The following is a 14,636-nucleotide window of genomic DNA, read 5'->3' as shown; positions in this document are numbered from 1 at the left end:
GCAAGTTTTGGAAGAAGAGAATGATTTCACAACATGTTTGAACAAACCACTTCGGCTCTGTATAGGGCGTGGCAGAGCTTTAGTTGAAGATTATAGCTGAACATGCTGATTATAGGGCTACAGGTTTTATGCAGTGCCAGCTCTCCAGCTGAACAATTTGTTACATTGGAATGTGACACATTTTTGTGTCTAGCACCTTTGGATATTCAGTCCCAGAAACACCATCATTTGCTTTGCTTTTTAAAGATTTGGCACATCATGTTCTGTGGCTGCGTTTTGTTTGTAACCCTCTTTTTCTATTCTCCCCCCCACCTTAATTTTTTTAAAATATAGGCAAACCTGTCAGTTTCGGTTTCTCAGTTTTCCAGTCAGAAGTCCGTTTCTGCATCAGTTTATTCCTCTTTTTTAAAAATTTCTCACTAAACTTCTGCAATATTTTTTTTTTTATTGATACAGCAAGAGAAAAAAAAGAGAGAAAACACAGATACAGAATTACACACAGGAAAAACAATAAATTTTATTAACAAACAATAAAAATATAAGTTGGTCTATAGACCCGACCTCCCATCTATTCCTTATTTCAATTTCATATTATTTATTGCCAATACACCCTTTTTCTTAATATATCTTAACTCTTATGTCTAACTTGCAACTATTACTGAAGCTCCTCGAATGCTGCAATATTTCAGTGTTGCATTTCTCCTAACACATACAATTTTGCCTGCAGTTTTGTCCAACATACACATTTCTTTTTCCATAATAGAATGTGTTTGTGTACATAATTTTCACAAGAATATATGTGTGTTTTAATACGCACTGTCCCCCTTAATATACACATTTTAAAACACATTTGGGGGTTGGAGAACCACATGACAAAATCTGTACCATGTACGAATGCCAAAGGATAATTGTGTTTCTGGTTTGGGCAGTGAGAATTAGATAGGTTTGCTTTGAAATGTGAACTAAATGGAATTTCTCCACCATACTAGACACAGCACAGGAGATTCATGATCATATTTTCTGGTGTCTTTTTAAAAGTTTTGCTGAGAGCAGCCATGAAGGTGGGTTCAGGCCACAGAACGGAGGGAGGACATTTTATTCCTTAGCTCATGCTGTTTCCTGGATGATGATCTGCTTTCTTGAAGCTGCTATTGGCTATGTAGGAGACATCACAAGTACCAGTACTATAGGTGTTAAAACGAATCAGACCAAGGAGAACGAAGCCTCAAAGAATCTCCTACCCCTACGTCGATGTTCCTTAAAATGCTACACAGAAACACTATGACTCTGTTGATTCTAGTTTCTCTGAGTTTCTCATTTCTCCAGTCTTAAATTCAGTTCCCCAAATTTCTGCACCAACCCGCCATCTTCTTTTCTCCTTTTAAAAAAACCTCATGAATGTCCACCAGCATCTTCATGTGAAAGTTTCTCAGTACAGTGGTACCTCAGGTTACATACGCTTCAGGTTACAGACTCTGCTAACCCAGAAATAGTGCTTCAGGTTAAGAACTTTGCTTCAGGGTGAGAACAGAAATCATGCTCTGGCAGCGCAGCGGCAGCAGGAGGCCCCATTAGCTAAAGTGGTGCTTCAGGTTAAGAACAGTTTCAGGTTAAGAACAGACCTCCGGAACGAATTAAGTACTTAAGCTGAGGTACCACTGTATGCACATTTTCTTATGCAGCTTTGACTAATGTAAACAAGTTTATAAGCAATTTTACCCCTTTAATGTCTTGCTATTTTCACCAGTACATGTTTTTGTATACACAATGGAAGGAGAATGGCGTTGCAAAATTAAGAGAACTGAAAACTTCAAAAGATAATTGGGTTTTGGTTCACATGCTCGTTGGAAGAAATGCTAATGAGGGTGCTTCTTTGCAAGCAAAATTGAACCCCCCTCCATCCCGAAACGCTACCCAGAATCATTCAGGTTTAAGCAAAGTCCTGCTGATTGACTACCGTTTACCCAAATTACATTTCAGGAATCTTTTAACCACAAACTCTCAAAATGCATGTCACTGACAGCTTATATGATTGTAGAATTATTCCCAAAACGGACCCGGATAAAAATGTGGAATAATTCTTCTAGGCAGCTCTTAATTTGTGTGGTTTGGGATGGTACACATGAGTGTCTCCCTCAGTGCCAGACCTCCTGTGTGAAATTCACCTCAGAGAGGAATCTTCATAAGGTGGCCGCTTCCTGCCGAAGCATGTTATAGCCCTGTGAAGCTTTGTAGTTGGCAAGTTCAGCCTGAATCCATTTTTTTTCTATCATGTATAAATTGCCAAGAGGGATGATTAAGAGAGAGAGAGAGAGAAAGCACAATCGCAAAAGAGGGAGTGGCGTCAGAGTTCAGGTGAGCCGAAACATTCTTGCTGCTCCGCAGTGTCACCAGCAACACCCGTTCTTTTTACTCTGCCTCTTTCAACCTTTTTTCTTTTTTTCCGCCATTTCCGTGAGTGGACTTTCTGCACAGAGAGGTGAGTGTTGAATATGTACACAGTTTTTTTTTAATTGCCTTTATCTAGGAAGTGCCTTGAATTCTTTGGAACTGAAGCAAGAAGAGAAGGAAGAAGGTGGGGTGAAAATTGTAGAAGTTGAACTAGCATAGGAGAAACTTGAGCACGTGTAAGATGTGAGTCTCATTTTCAGCCTGAGCTTAGATCTTTCAGTCCCGGGCAGATAAAAAAGTTTTATTAGGTTACTGCAGTTTCCTTGCCTAGTTGCAAGAACATTTGTGACTGTTCCTGCTGCGACAAGATAATGACCCAGAACTGTATCATTCCTTTGTTTCCTGATGACAGAGAAATTTCTAAACAAATTATTTTTAAAAAAGTCAGGCCTTCTGTTGTCACACAAGAATGATAAGCTTCCTTACCCAGACAACTGTATTGTAGTTTGAATGCACATTTTGTGCACGGCGTGTGTTTCATGATCGGAGAGACTAGAGCTAGAAGAGACTCTGTTCAGGGCAGAATTTTCCACATGGGTGTGGATCACCCACTCAGCTTTCTTTGTGCAGTTAATCAAATGACTAATGCTTGCTCCAGCTAAGAGAATGCTAGAAACAAACTTCGCTTTCAGCCTGGCTGGGTTTACTGCCTTCCGATGTGACTCTATAAATAGGACGCTGCAAATAAATAGCCCATGTGATGATCTCACATTGTTCAACCAAATAGATGTAATATAAAGCTTGAGAGGGTGAGCATAGGAAGTTGGCAATTGGTCCATCTAGGTCAGTATGGTCTACACTGACTGGTAAAGACACCCCAGGATTTCGGAGAGGGCTTTCTTCCAGCCCTACCTGGAGATGTTTTGAATGCAAAGCAGCCACTCTGTTGCTGAGCTGTGGTCCTCGCCCCCCCCTTGAGCTAGAGGGCAGAGGAGAGGAGGATTCCTGGGCGTGCACCAACAGGGCATCTCCCATATGCCTAGAGTTCCCTTCCCTCTTATCTTAGCTCTTTCCCAAAGAGCTGCTATCACGGGGAGAGGTAGCTGGTGGGAGTCTGAGGCTGAGTGGGACCCATGGATTTTTGGTTGTGTGAGTGTATGGGGGGCGGTGGTTGAAGGAGCTGGGTATCTTAGCCTGGAAAAGAGGAGATGTGATAGCCATCTTCAGATTTCTCAAGGGCTGCCGCACGGAAGAGGGAACAAGCTTGTTTTCTCCTGCTCTGGAGGGTAGGATTCGAAGCAATGGTTTCAAGTTACAAGAAAGGAGATTCCGAATAAACAACAGGAAGAACTTTCTGACAGTCAGAGCTGTTTGACAGTGGAACGGTCTCCCTCCCTTGGGAGGTTGTGGACTCTCCTTCCTTGGAGGTTTTTAAGCAGAGGTTGAATTGCCATCTGTCATGGATGTCTTAGCTGAGGTTCCTGCATTGCAGGGGAACTGGACTCGACCATTCTCGGGGTGCCTTTCAACTCTAAGATTCTATGATTCTGTGTCTCTGAATGTGAACTTCAGTCACAAGAGAGGGGGGAGAATAACTGCTTTCCTCTTCAACTTTTATTCTCCTTTACTTTTAAAAATGTATCCCTACCCCATACAGAACTCAAAACTAATCTTCCACAGGAACTGCATAGCTGGGCTGCTGCTTTGTATAGCTAAAAGCTGGCAGCAGAGCAGCCTTTTGCCAGTGTGCTGCTTTGGAATGCATCTCCCATAAGCTTGATGGGAGTCATCATCTAACAGCATCTAAAAGCCGCCGGGTTGGCAAAAGTTGTGATGCAGACGTAGACAGCCACCCACCCCCGGATTTGGGTCCTCTTTACATCACGAACTTATTTCTCAACCCAAGAGTCTGTCTGAAAACCTTCACAAAAGGTCTGCTAGATCTTCCACCTTGATATAGTTGGGTTAAGAGATGGAGTGAGTCACCAAGAGTGCTTGCACATGTTCTACCCCACCCTGTCACAGCATCCAACAAGTGGCAGCCAAAACTGTGCCTGTGTCCCTATGTGCTTCACCAGCCATTTGTGGGTTTTCTGAAGGCAAAATTATCCTATTCTCCTTGTTTTCAAGGAGCTCCAGAAATTGTTCAGTTCAGTTACAGTTGATAGCACTATGAACATTTAGGACTCTGATGCCAAGGCATGGGCTTGATGTAGCAGCTTTGCTAAAACTTATCTGGATCTAGCCTTTTTCTGGATGGGAGACCACCAGAGAACCTCATGTATGCTGCTCTGAGCTTTGTTCGTGGATGAAAAGCAGGGTATAAGTTCAGGAGCGCTGCCAGAACATAAGAACAGCCATGTTGGATCAGACCAAAGAACCACCTAGTCTAGCACCATTGTCATCACAGTGGCCACCAGATGCCTATGAGAAGCCCACAAATAGGACCGAGATGTCAGGGACTGGGCGGAGGAGGAATGGTGGAGACCACCTCCCCATCCTGACCCTACCAGGGAGGAGGAAGAGGAAGACAGTATAGATTTACAACAGGAATTTGCAGGAGGTCACAGCTCAGAGGTAGATGAGGGGGAAAGTTGGGAAATTATGGGAGAGGATGTAGGCAAAGCTGGAGCAGCAGCTGGCTGACACGTTGTCATTAGAAAGCACTCCAGACCCACCATCTCCCAGAACCCGGCGAGCCTTAAAAGTAGGAGAGCAAAGAGCTTGAAGGCAGAGGGCACTTAGCAGCATCCGTAGAGGAGGTGATGAGGATGATGAATGAGGAAGTGAGAGAGATGGGGGGGGGGTGGAGAGTCACTCAAGACAATGCCATTATCCAAGAGGCTGGGTTCTATAGCCTCTCTCTGTAAAGTTTGAAATAAAAAAGGACTGTAAGAAACTTTTCCTTGTCTTTATACTTTCCTGGGCAACCATCCGGGAGCCACTGACAGCATCCTGAGATGAGTAAAACACGACTCTCCACACCTGCAATTCCCAGTAACTAGTATTTAAAGGCCTCCAAAAGCAAGGGGAGAACTTTTTCTTCTCTTCTTTGGCATCACTCATAGTTGAGTAAGATTGTCTTCCATGAACACAGTCTTAACAGTAGGTCTGTAAGTGACTGTGGAGGACAATTCTGGATCAACACGTCCTTCCACAGTGGGGACATAGGTTTCCAGATAAGAGTTGATCGTGGTGAGGGTTTGCCAAATGTGCCTTCCTCTTAGCATGTTTCTCCCTTTCGTCCTGATTTTGAGCGTCTTCAAGGTCCATGATATCTGTGGTAAAGGCTGTTCTCCAGTTGGAGCACTGGCAGTGTTTCCCAGTTGTTGGCGTTTATACTACTTTTTAAAGATTTGCCTTGAGAGAGTCTTTAAACCTCTTTTGTTGACCACCAGCATTATGCTTTCCATTTTTAAGTTTGGAATAGAGTAGTTGCTTTGGAAGACGATAATCAGGCATCTGAACAACATGACCAGTCCAACAAAGTTGATGTTGAAGAATCAATTCTTCGACACTGGTGATCATTGCTTCTTCCAGTACACTGACATTAGTTTGCCTGTCTTCCCAAGTGATATGTAATCCCCCCCCCTCCTGGAGACACCATTGATGGAATCTTTTGAGTTGGAGATGGCATTTATAAGTGGTCCACGTTCACAAGCATACAGTAAGGTTGATAGTACAATAGCTTTGTAAGCAAGCATTTTGGTTTCCCTGTGAATGTTCTAGTCCTCAAACGCTCTGCACTTCAATTGGGAGAAAGCTGCATTCACAGAGCTCAGTCGATGCTGGATTTTGGCGTCAATGTCAGCCCTTGTGGAAACATAACTGCCCAGGTAGGTGAAGTGATTGACACTTTCCAACATTACACCATTGAGTTGGATCGGTGGTGCTGCAGAGTGGTTGTTTTGTGCTTTTTGGTATAGCACTTTGGTTTTTTGGATGTTGAGTGATAGACCAAGCTTTCTGTAAGCTTCTGCAAAGATACTTAGGATGGTTTGGAGGTCATCCTCTGAGTGTGCACACACTACATTGTCATCAGCATACTGAACCTCTATGATGGAAGTTATGGTAACCTTGCTCTGCTTTCAAAGAGTGCTGCCTTCTCCAGAGTCTTTTGAGGTCTAAGACTTGTGCCCAGTAGTAAGGGCCTAATAGTGTCACTATATGAGTATAATGAATGCATTTAAATGCAAGGTGTTCATATTTTCTCATGGCCTATGCTGGCAAGATCACATGAGAATCCCAGGACCGCACAGGAGAAGGCTGTGGTGTGACTCCTTTCCAAGCCGGTGTAAACCTTTTAAAAAATTTGGTTGATGCTGCCATGGGAAGGGGGGCGGGGAAAGCCACAGGGTTCCTGCATACGGTCCAGGGCTTTTAACATTGCCTTGGTAAAAACAAAGGAAGGGTGCTGAGGCAGATCTACAGTAAAGAGTGCTGGGAGTGTTGGGTGGAGGGTATTGTACAATTTGGAACCCATCAAGGCAAGACCAGCCCACCAGCCATATGAAGGACTTAATAAACCTCTTGCTTTGGTCACTGCCTTCCCGGGGTTGCAAAAAGAGACAGGTTGCCATAGCACCAGGCAATCCACAGTGTGTACCTTGTAGGCTGTGCTCAGCTTTCTGACTTGCAAATGGCGGAGGCCTGCCTCACATCTGTGTTTGATATGAAAGCTGCAAGTCACTGGTTCTCTATCTCTGTCTCTGCAACTGTTACAGGAAATGGTATTAAGTAGATGGTGTTTACTTTGGAGTGTTAAGGAAATTCTGTCTCTGTCCCTTTGTGGCTGCTGTGACATTAAGGTTAAAGCATTTTCCAGCTATAAATCCCTGCCCCCCATTTGTTCTGATTGTCAAATAATTTTAAATCCAAACATTTCCCAGAAAATGGATTGGAATCATTCTGTCACCCTCAGTGTGGTTTAGTGGTCGGAGTGTCAGACTAGATACTTCCCACTCAGCCATCAATCCACTCAGCCAAAAGCAACTGGATCTGGCTATTGGGTGAGTTATTTACCTCACCCAACTGCCTTGGGCCTTTCTGACCAGTGGGCACAGTTGCCCATCTATCAATAACCTGATGACACCATGTTGTCAAGTGAAGGATTTTCCTTTGCCTATGTTAGGGGTGCCCAAACTTTTTTCAAAGAGGGCCAGATTTGATGAAGTGAACATGTGTGAGGGCCAACCTTTTTTTTACAATTTTACCCAAAGTTGTTGAGCTTTTCTTAGGATTGAACTTGATGAGCTTTTTTGAGGATTTGACCCCCACAAGGGCTGGGTTAGGCCCCCCAAATGGACTTTGGACATGCCTAGCCTATGTAGTTTTAAATCAAACCACATGGACAACAACTGAGAGGTTTGCTTGGGGTGCAACCCTTTGACAGTTAAGGTTGATATTATCATGCACTACAACTCCCAATATCCCTGACCATTGGCTATGCTGATTGGGGGTGATGGGAATCGGAGCTCAATAACATCAGGAATGCCACAGGTTCCCCGCCCTTGCCACAATATGACCTAATCGCATATTGAGATGTGATGCAACAGATATATGCCACATTTATCTTGCCACATACTACAGTCCAACTGACCACATATTACACACAAATGGAGGATGACTTGTTGCTTCCTAGCATAAGGAAAACTCTTAAGCTGACTTTAAAAAGTTGAGAGCTCCCTATCCTACTACCCGTGTTTTGTTCACCCAGGTATTTGTATAAATATGCACATTTCCTTATTTCATTAATCTTTTTAACAATGCACGTTAACAACCCACGACGTCTTTGGAGGCATCATCAGTGCTTAAACATGAACAATCCGGATTTCTTAAGAAAGCTCCAAACAGAAAGTTTAATAAGGGTAATGTCTCACTTCAAGGATACCGCTATGCCATGGGCAATTGGTTAGATGCTGACTTAACATTTCTCCTCTGTAGGGAAGAAAGAATGTGGTATGAGCTTGTACAGCAGCAGTTTCCTCAACTCATGTTTCAGTTTTTCCTTGACTCCACCCCGCCTGAGATTTCCCAGCGCCTAAGAGCGGGTAGTGATCGTCAGATGTTGCTTCATTGTGAATCAATATTAAAATTGCGCTTCTAGGTCTACTGCAGAGCGTCACTGTTCCCACGGCACAAGTCCTAGCCCTCCTCACACGGCTATTTGCTTCCCATGGGAAGGTTAAGGCTGGGCAAATTTGGTGTACCATTGGAACAAACTGGGCTTTTCTGAATGTAGTTTTCTCCAGCTCTTTTCCTCCTGCTGTTGATCACTCTCTGTTGGCTTCTGACACACTTCTTTGTCTCGTTGGAAAACTGTATGGCTGATTCAGAAGTACAAGTTGTTCCACCGGTGAGGCCTATAACTCAGTGGTGTTCGCAGGAGAAGTCACTTAAGAATATTCCCCTGCAAAAAGCAGGCACTATGTCAAAATTTACCACATCAGGGCAAATGCTTCCAGACCGACATAGAGATGGGTGAATCTGTCAACTTTGGTTTCTCTCAGCTTCTCATTTTTCCAATCTTCTGTTGAGTCCTCCAGATTTCTACATCAGTTTATAAAAACAACAACAACAGCCCATGTTATTATGAAGATTCATCTGCATTTGAGTGTAATTTTTTCCTAATATAAATGTTTATATGCAATTAGCCTAATAACACAAGCAATTTTCCATAATACAATACCAATTTGTATGTGATTTTCCACTAATATTTGCATTTTGATGGACACTTTACCTCATCATATTCATTTCTGTACACATCAATTGGCTGCAGAGCGACACTGCAAAATTTTGAGAAGTGCAGATTCTGAAGGATAGCTGCATTTCGGTTCTTGTTTTGGAAACTCCAATTTTGGTCCAGCTTCAAATGAGCACTGAACAGAGGTCCCAACTTGTGAGCAAAACTGGGGGAAACGTCGTGTGTGTGATGTCATGTGTGACATGATATCATGGCATTGGGAGGAGCTGGGTTGGGCCCCAAGGAGTTGACGCTCCTGGAACTGTACAAAATTCCTTCTCCATTCCTAGCCCAGCCCTCTTTCTATCATGGTAAGTTTCCATGTGAGTCATAATTTCCACAAGGGAATGCTTTCAAATCACCTTGTCCTAGATGGTGATATGGTAGAGTCACCACATGAGTAATGCACCACCTATGAAAATAGACACTAAGGATACCCAGGATGAGATGGTTAAAGAAGTTATGATAAAGTGGGCTGTTGATTTTGGCTATAATATTGAATATGATAAATGGACTAAACTATGGAACGAAGGGATGAAATTTACAGCATGCTCAACCTTAAGAGAGAATTTGGGGAAAATGATGTACCGGTGGTATATTACCCCGGTCAAATTGGCCAAAATGTATAAATTGAACAATAAAACCTGTTGGAAATGTAAATTAAAAGATGGGGATCTCTACCACATGTGGTGGGATTGCGAAAAGATGAAAAAGTTTTGGGACCTAATATATAATGAACCTTTCAAGTACACATTTCCGAAAAAACCGGAAATCTTTTTATTAGGGATAATAGGGAAGGAAGTAAAAAAGGAAGACCATAAATTATTTCAATATGCTACTTCAGCAGCCAGAATACTTGTGGCCCAAAAATGGAAATTACAGGAGACCCCAACGATAATAGAATGGCAGGCCAAATTTTCTGAGTACACAGAATTAGCTAAAATGATATATAGAATTCGAGACCAAAAAGGTACAAAGTTCGAAGAAGAGTGGGGTAAATTTGTGGTATATATAAGAAATAACTAGAAGTTTAAAAACTACGGCAGGGTTAACATAAATCCTGTGATGTGTATAGAAGGTCAATAAGAATCTACAAGAGAAGATATGTTTTAAGAGATGACCTAGTTTTGACGTTACAGGAGCCAGAATCTAGTACTAAAAGAGTTTTAGAATTAATTCAGGAATTTGGTCAGGTGGCAGGTTTTAAATTGAACAAGTTAAAAACTAAGGTTTTAGAGAAAAACTTAACACCGATTGAAAGAGAGAGGTTTCAGAATGAGACAGGATTGAATGTGGTAAAGAAAGTGAAATACTTGGGGATTAATATGACAGCCAAAAATGGGAACTTATTTAAAGATAATTACGAAAAATGTTGGACGGAAGTGAAAAAAGATTTAGAAATTTGGTCAAATTTGAAACTCTCATTGCTGGGCCGTATTGCTGTGATAAAGATGAATGTATTGCCTAGAATGTTGTTTTTGTTTCAGACATTACAAATTGTAGATAAGATGGACTGTTTCAAGAAGTGGCAGAGAGATATTTCTAGATTTGTCTGGCAGGGCAAGAAGCCCAGAATAAAATTTAAGATATTAACTGATGCCAAGGAAAGAGGTGGATTTGCCCTGCCAGACCTTAAACTTTATTATGAATCAGCAGCTTTTTGCTGGCTGAAAGAATGGCTACTTCTTGAAAACACAGACATTTTGGATTTAGAAGGTTTTAACAATGTATTTGGATGGCATGCATATTTATGGTATGATAAGGTCAAAGCACACAAAGCATTTAAAAATCATATTGTTAGGAAAGCATTGTTTAATGTCTGGATAAGATACAAAGACTTATTGGAAAATAAAACCCCAAGGTGGCTGTCACCAATGGAAGCAAAAGCTCTGAAAAGGCTCAATATGGAGGCCAAATGGCCGACATATTGGGAAATTTTGGAGCAAGAAGGAGATAAATTGAGACTGCAGAGTTTTGAAAAATTAAAAAATAAAGTGAGAGATTGGCTCCACTACTATCAGATAATGGAGGCATATAATTTGGATAAGAAAATAGGCTTCCAAGTGGAAAAGTCAAAATTAGAAACAGAATTGTTAGAACCCAAAACTAAAAATTTGTCAAGAATGTATAACTTGCTGTTGAAATGGAATACTCAGGATGAAACGGTGAAATCTGCTATGATTAAATGGGCACAAGATGTTGGACATAATATTATGTTCGCTGACTGGGAACAGTTATGGACCACAGGTATGAAGTTTACGGCATGTAATGCCTTAAGAGAGAATATTATGAAAATGATATACAGGTGGTACATGACCCCAGTCAAGCTTGCAAAAATCTATCATTTGCCCGATAATAAATGTTGGAAATGTAAAGAAACTGAAGGTACATTCTTCCACCTTTGGTGGACGTGCCCAAAGATTAAGGCTTTCTGGGAAATGATATATAATGAACTGAAAAAGGTATTTAAATATACCTTTCTGAAGAAACCAGAGGCCTTTCTCTTGGGCATTGTCGGCCAACTGGTGCCAAAGAAGGACAGAACCTTTTTCATGTACGCTACAACAGCAGCAAGAATACTTATCGCAAAGTATTGGAAGACACAAGATCTACCCACTTTGGAAGAATGGCAGATGAAGGTGATTGACTACATGGAATTGGCGGAAATGACTGGCAGAATCCGAGACCAGGGAGAAGAGTCGGTGAAAGAAGACTGGAAAAAATTTAAGGACTATTTACAGAAATATTGTAAAATTAAGGAACTTTAGAAGGATGTTGGATAGAAATTAAGAGGTTTTTAGCTGTAATGCTTTAAAAGACATGGAAAAAAAAAGGTTAACAATTGGGTAAAAGATTAATGGTAAGGATTTGCTGAACCAACAAACTGAATTGGAATACAAAGAAGGGAGGTATGAGGAGGTCTGGGGAAATAAGAGTAAGGAAGATAGGTTATGGAACATTATTGTGTTTTTAACTGTTTTATTTTGTATGTTTTTTCTTACTTTTTACTTTTTTGCTGTAATTTATACTTTTTTCTTTGTTTTCTGTATTTTTGTGAAACTTTAATAAATATCATTTAAAAAAGAAGAAGAAGATATGTTTTAAGAAAACCGACGCAGGGAAGGAAGGAAGTCGCGGTGTGAAGATACGCAATGTACCGTATTTTTCGCCTTATAGGACGCACTTTTTCCCCTCCAAAAATGAAGGGGAAATGTGTGTGTGTGTCCTATGGGGTGAATGCAGGCTTCAGGAAGCTATCCGCAAGCCTTGGGAGCTCCGCAGGAGTTCCCGTCAGGCTCCCAAAGCTTGCGGATAGCAGCCTGCATCCCGAAGCCTGGGGCGTGCTGCACAGCGCACCCCGGGCTTCGTGCAGATATCGGGCAGCCCCACAAGCTCGGGGGACAGCGGGGAGGCGGAGCTATTCCCCGACTTGGTTTGGAGGCTGGCGGTGGGGAGAAGCCAGCCCCACAAGCTCGGGGGACAGATATCCACAAGCCTGAGGAGACCGGCGCGACTTCCCGCCGGGCTCCCTAGGCTTGCGGATAGCAGCCTGTTCTGGGGGCTGGGGTTGGGGGAAGCTCGGGCATCCCCCGCCCCAGCCCCGCGCCTGGGAAAAAAAAAAATTTCCCCCCTTTATTTCTCCCCAAAAAACTAGGTGCGTCCTATGGGGCGAAAAATACGGTAAATAAGATGACACAAAATGTTGATTGTAAAAGATTGTTTTATTTGTTGTTTGTGGAAAAATTAATAAAAAAGCATTAAAAAAAAGAAAATAGACGCTAAGGCCACAATCCAATGCTGAATGAAGTGTGTTTTGGCCTGTTGAAATCAATGAAGTTAAGCACCCTTAACTAGGAAGGCAAAACAGCAGTTCTTTATAGGCAGGATTGGTTGGTATGGTCAATGTGTGTTTTCTGTTTCAGAACCACAGCAATGGATGCCCTACAAGTTGCAAACACTGCATTTGCGGTTGACATTTTAAAGAAACTGGCCGAAAAGGACAAAACTGCTAATATTATTTTCGCTCCCCTTTGCACTTCAACTTCACTGGCTCTTGCATACAAAGCTGCCAAGGGTGACACAGCAAGCCAAATGAAACAGGTAGGTTTTCGCTTCCAACTTGGATGTAGGATAACGCAGCACATACATTTAAAGAACATTCAAAGGACATTCCCTCCCCCAAGAATCATGGGAACTGTAGTTTTTCAAAGGGTAGTTCTGTGAGGACTAAACTAGAATTCCAGAATTCTCTCTGTGTGTGCAAAATGTGCTTGTGTGTTATATTTAAAAACGTACATTTCCCCCTTAATAACATGAGACTACACACACACACACACACACACACACACACAAATGGCCTAAGGTTGCACTAGATATTTGCTTGTAAACATATTTGGGGTTAAGGAGAGAGTTTGGAGAACCTAAAAAGTTATCTTAAATATCACCTACCATATTTTTCGCTCTATAAGACGCACCAGACCACAAGACGCACCTAGTTTTTGGAGGAGAAAAACAAGAATAAAATATATTCTGAATCTCAGAAGCCAGAACAGCAAGAGGGATCGCTGCGCAGTGAAAGCAGCAATCCCTCTTGCTGTTCTGGCTTCTGGGATAGCTGTGCAGCCTGCATTCGCACCGTAAGACGCACACACATTTCCCCTTACTTTTTAGGAGGGAAAAAGTGAGTCTTATACAGCAAAAAATACAGTATGTTGTTGTTGCTGTTTATAGTATTTGTTTTCCTCCTCCTCCACTGCTGTCGTGGCGGCGCCATTTCTTCCTGCTGTCCCAGGCAGAGCGAACCCAACCAATCAGGAATCATATGCGATGAGATCATAATGCCCTGTAGCCAGGAGCAAAGCATAAACTTTGCTCTAAATGAGTGTTGGGGAGGGAGCCTTGCTGCAAAGGAGTTCATCTCTATTCTCAATTCCCCTGCAGTTGTTTGCAAAATACAGCTGGTACTTGTAAGTTTCCTCCTAAGTGGCAAATAGCAGCTGGGGGTGGTGTGATTTTCATTAGGAAAATGCAGCACCAGCCTAAGACGTTTTGCCGCCCGAGGCAAAGGGCAACATGATGCCTCCCCCATTCCACCTGCAGAAGTCAGTGAGACAGACAGTGCTGCCAATGGGACAGCATTGTCCCACATACCTGAATGTGGGCTAGCTTAGAGAGCGCAGGGCAGGCTGTGTGATACACACACAAGTTCCTCAGTATCGCTTACCCAAGGCAGCTGCCACACTCTGCCTAATGATAGGGCCAGCCCTGGGAATATAGGTACTAACTTGAACAAAAATTTTTTTGGGGGGCCTCCCCGATTGCTGGACCCTCTCCCCCCTCTACACTTCTGCACACCTTCCTCTGCCACGGACAACTGAGAGCCAGTCTCCCCTTCCCTCCACCAGTCCACTTCTTGCCCCCACCTGCGTGTAAGAAGTTTCTATGCACACTGAATTATGTGTTACAAGATATTTGAAACAATTGTGTTGACAGATCAGTACTT

General features: G+C 42.5%; 1 protein-coding gene across 1 annotated transcript in view; it reads left to right on the top strand.

Annotated features, from left to right (window-relative positions):
- The first annotated feature begins 2,321 nt into the window (after positions 1 to 2,321).
- SERPINB5 (serpin family B member 5) overlaps positions 2,322 to 14,636 on the top strand; it is a 41,541-nt gene continuing 29,226 nt past the window's right edge. Inside the window, exons 1-2 of the mRNA XM_081014509.1 lie at positions 2,322 to 2,479; positions 13,057 to 13,234. Coding sequence (XP_080870635.1) covers positions 13,067 to 13,234 — 168 coding nt within the window. The 5' untranslated portion in view covers positions 2,322 to 2,479; positions 13,057 to 13,066. The remainder of the gene's footprint in view (positions 2,480 to 13,056; positions 13,235 to 14,636) is intronic.

The sequence above is a fragment of the Podarcis pityusensis genome (assembly GCF_964106645.2).
Source record: "Podarcis pityusensis genome assembly, chromosome: 7".
NCBI lineage: Eukaryota > Metazoa > Chordata > Lepidosauria > Squamata > Lacertidae > Podarcis > Podarcis pityusensis.
This window is presented reverse-complemented; position numbering and strand designations above follow the sequence as displayed.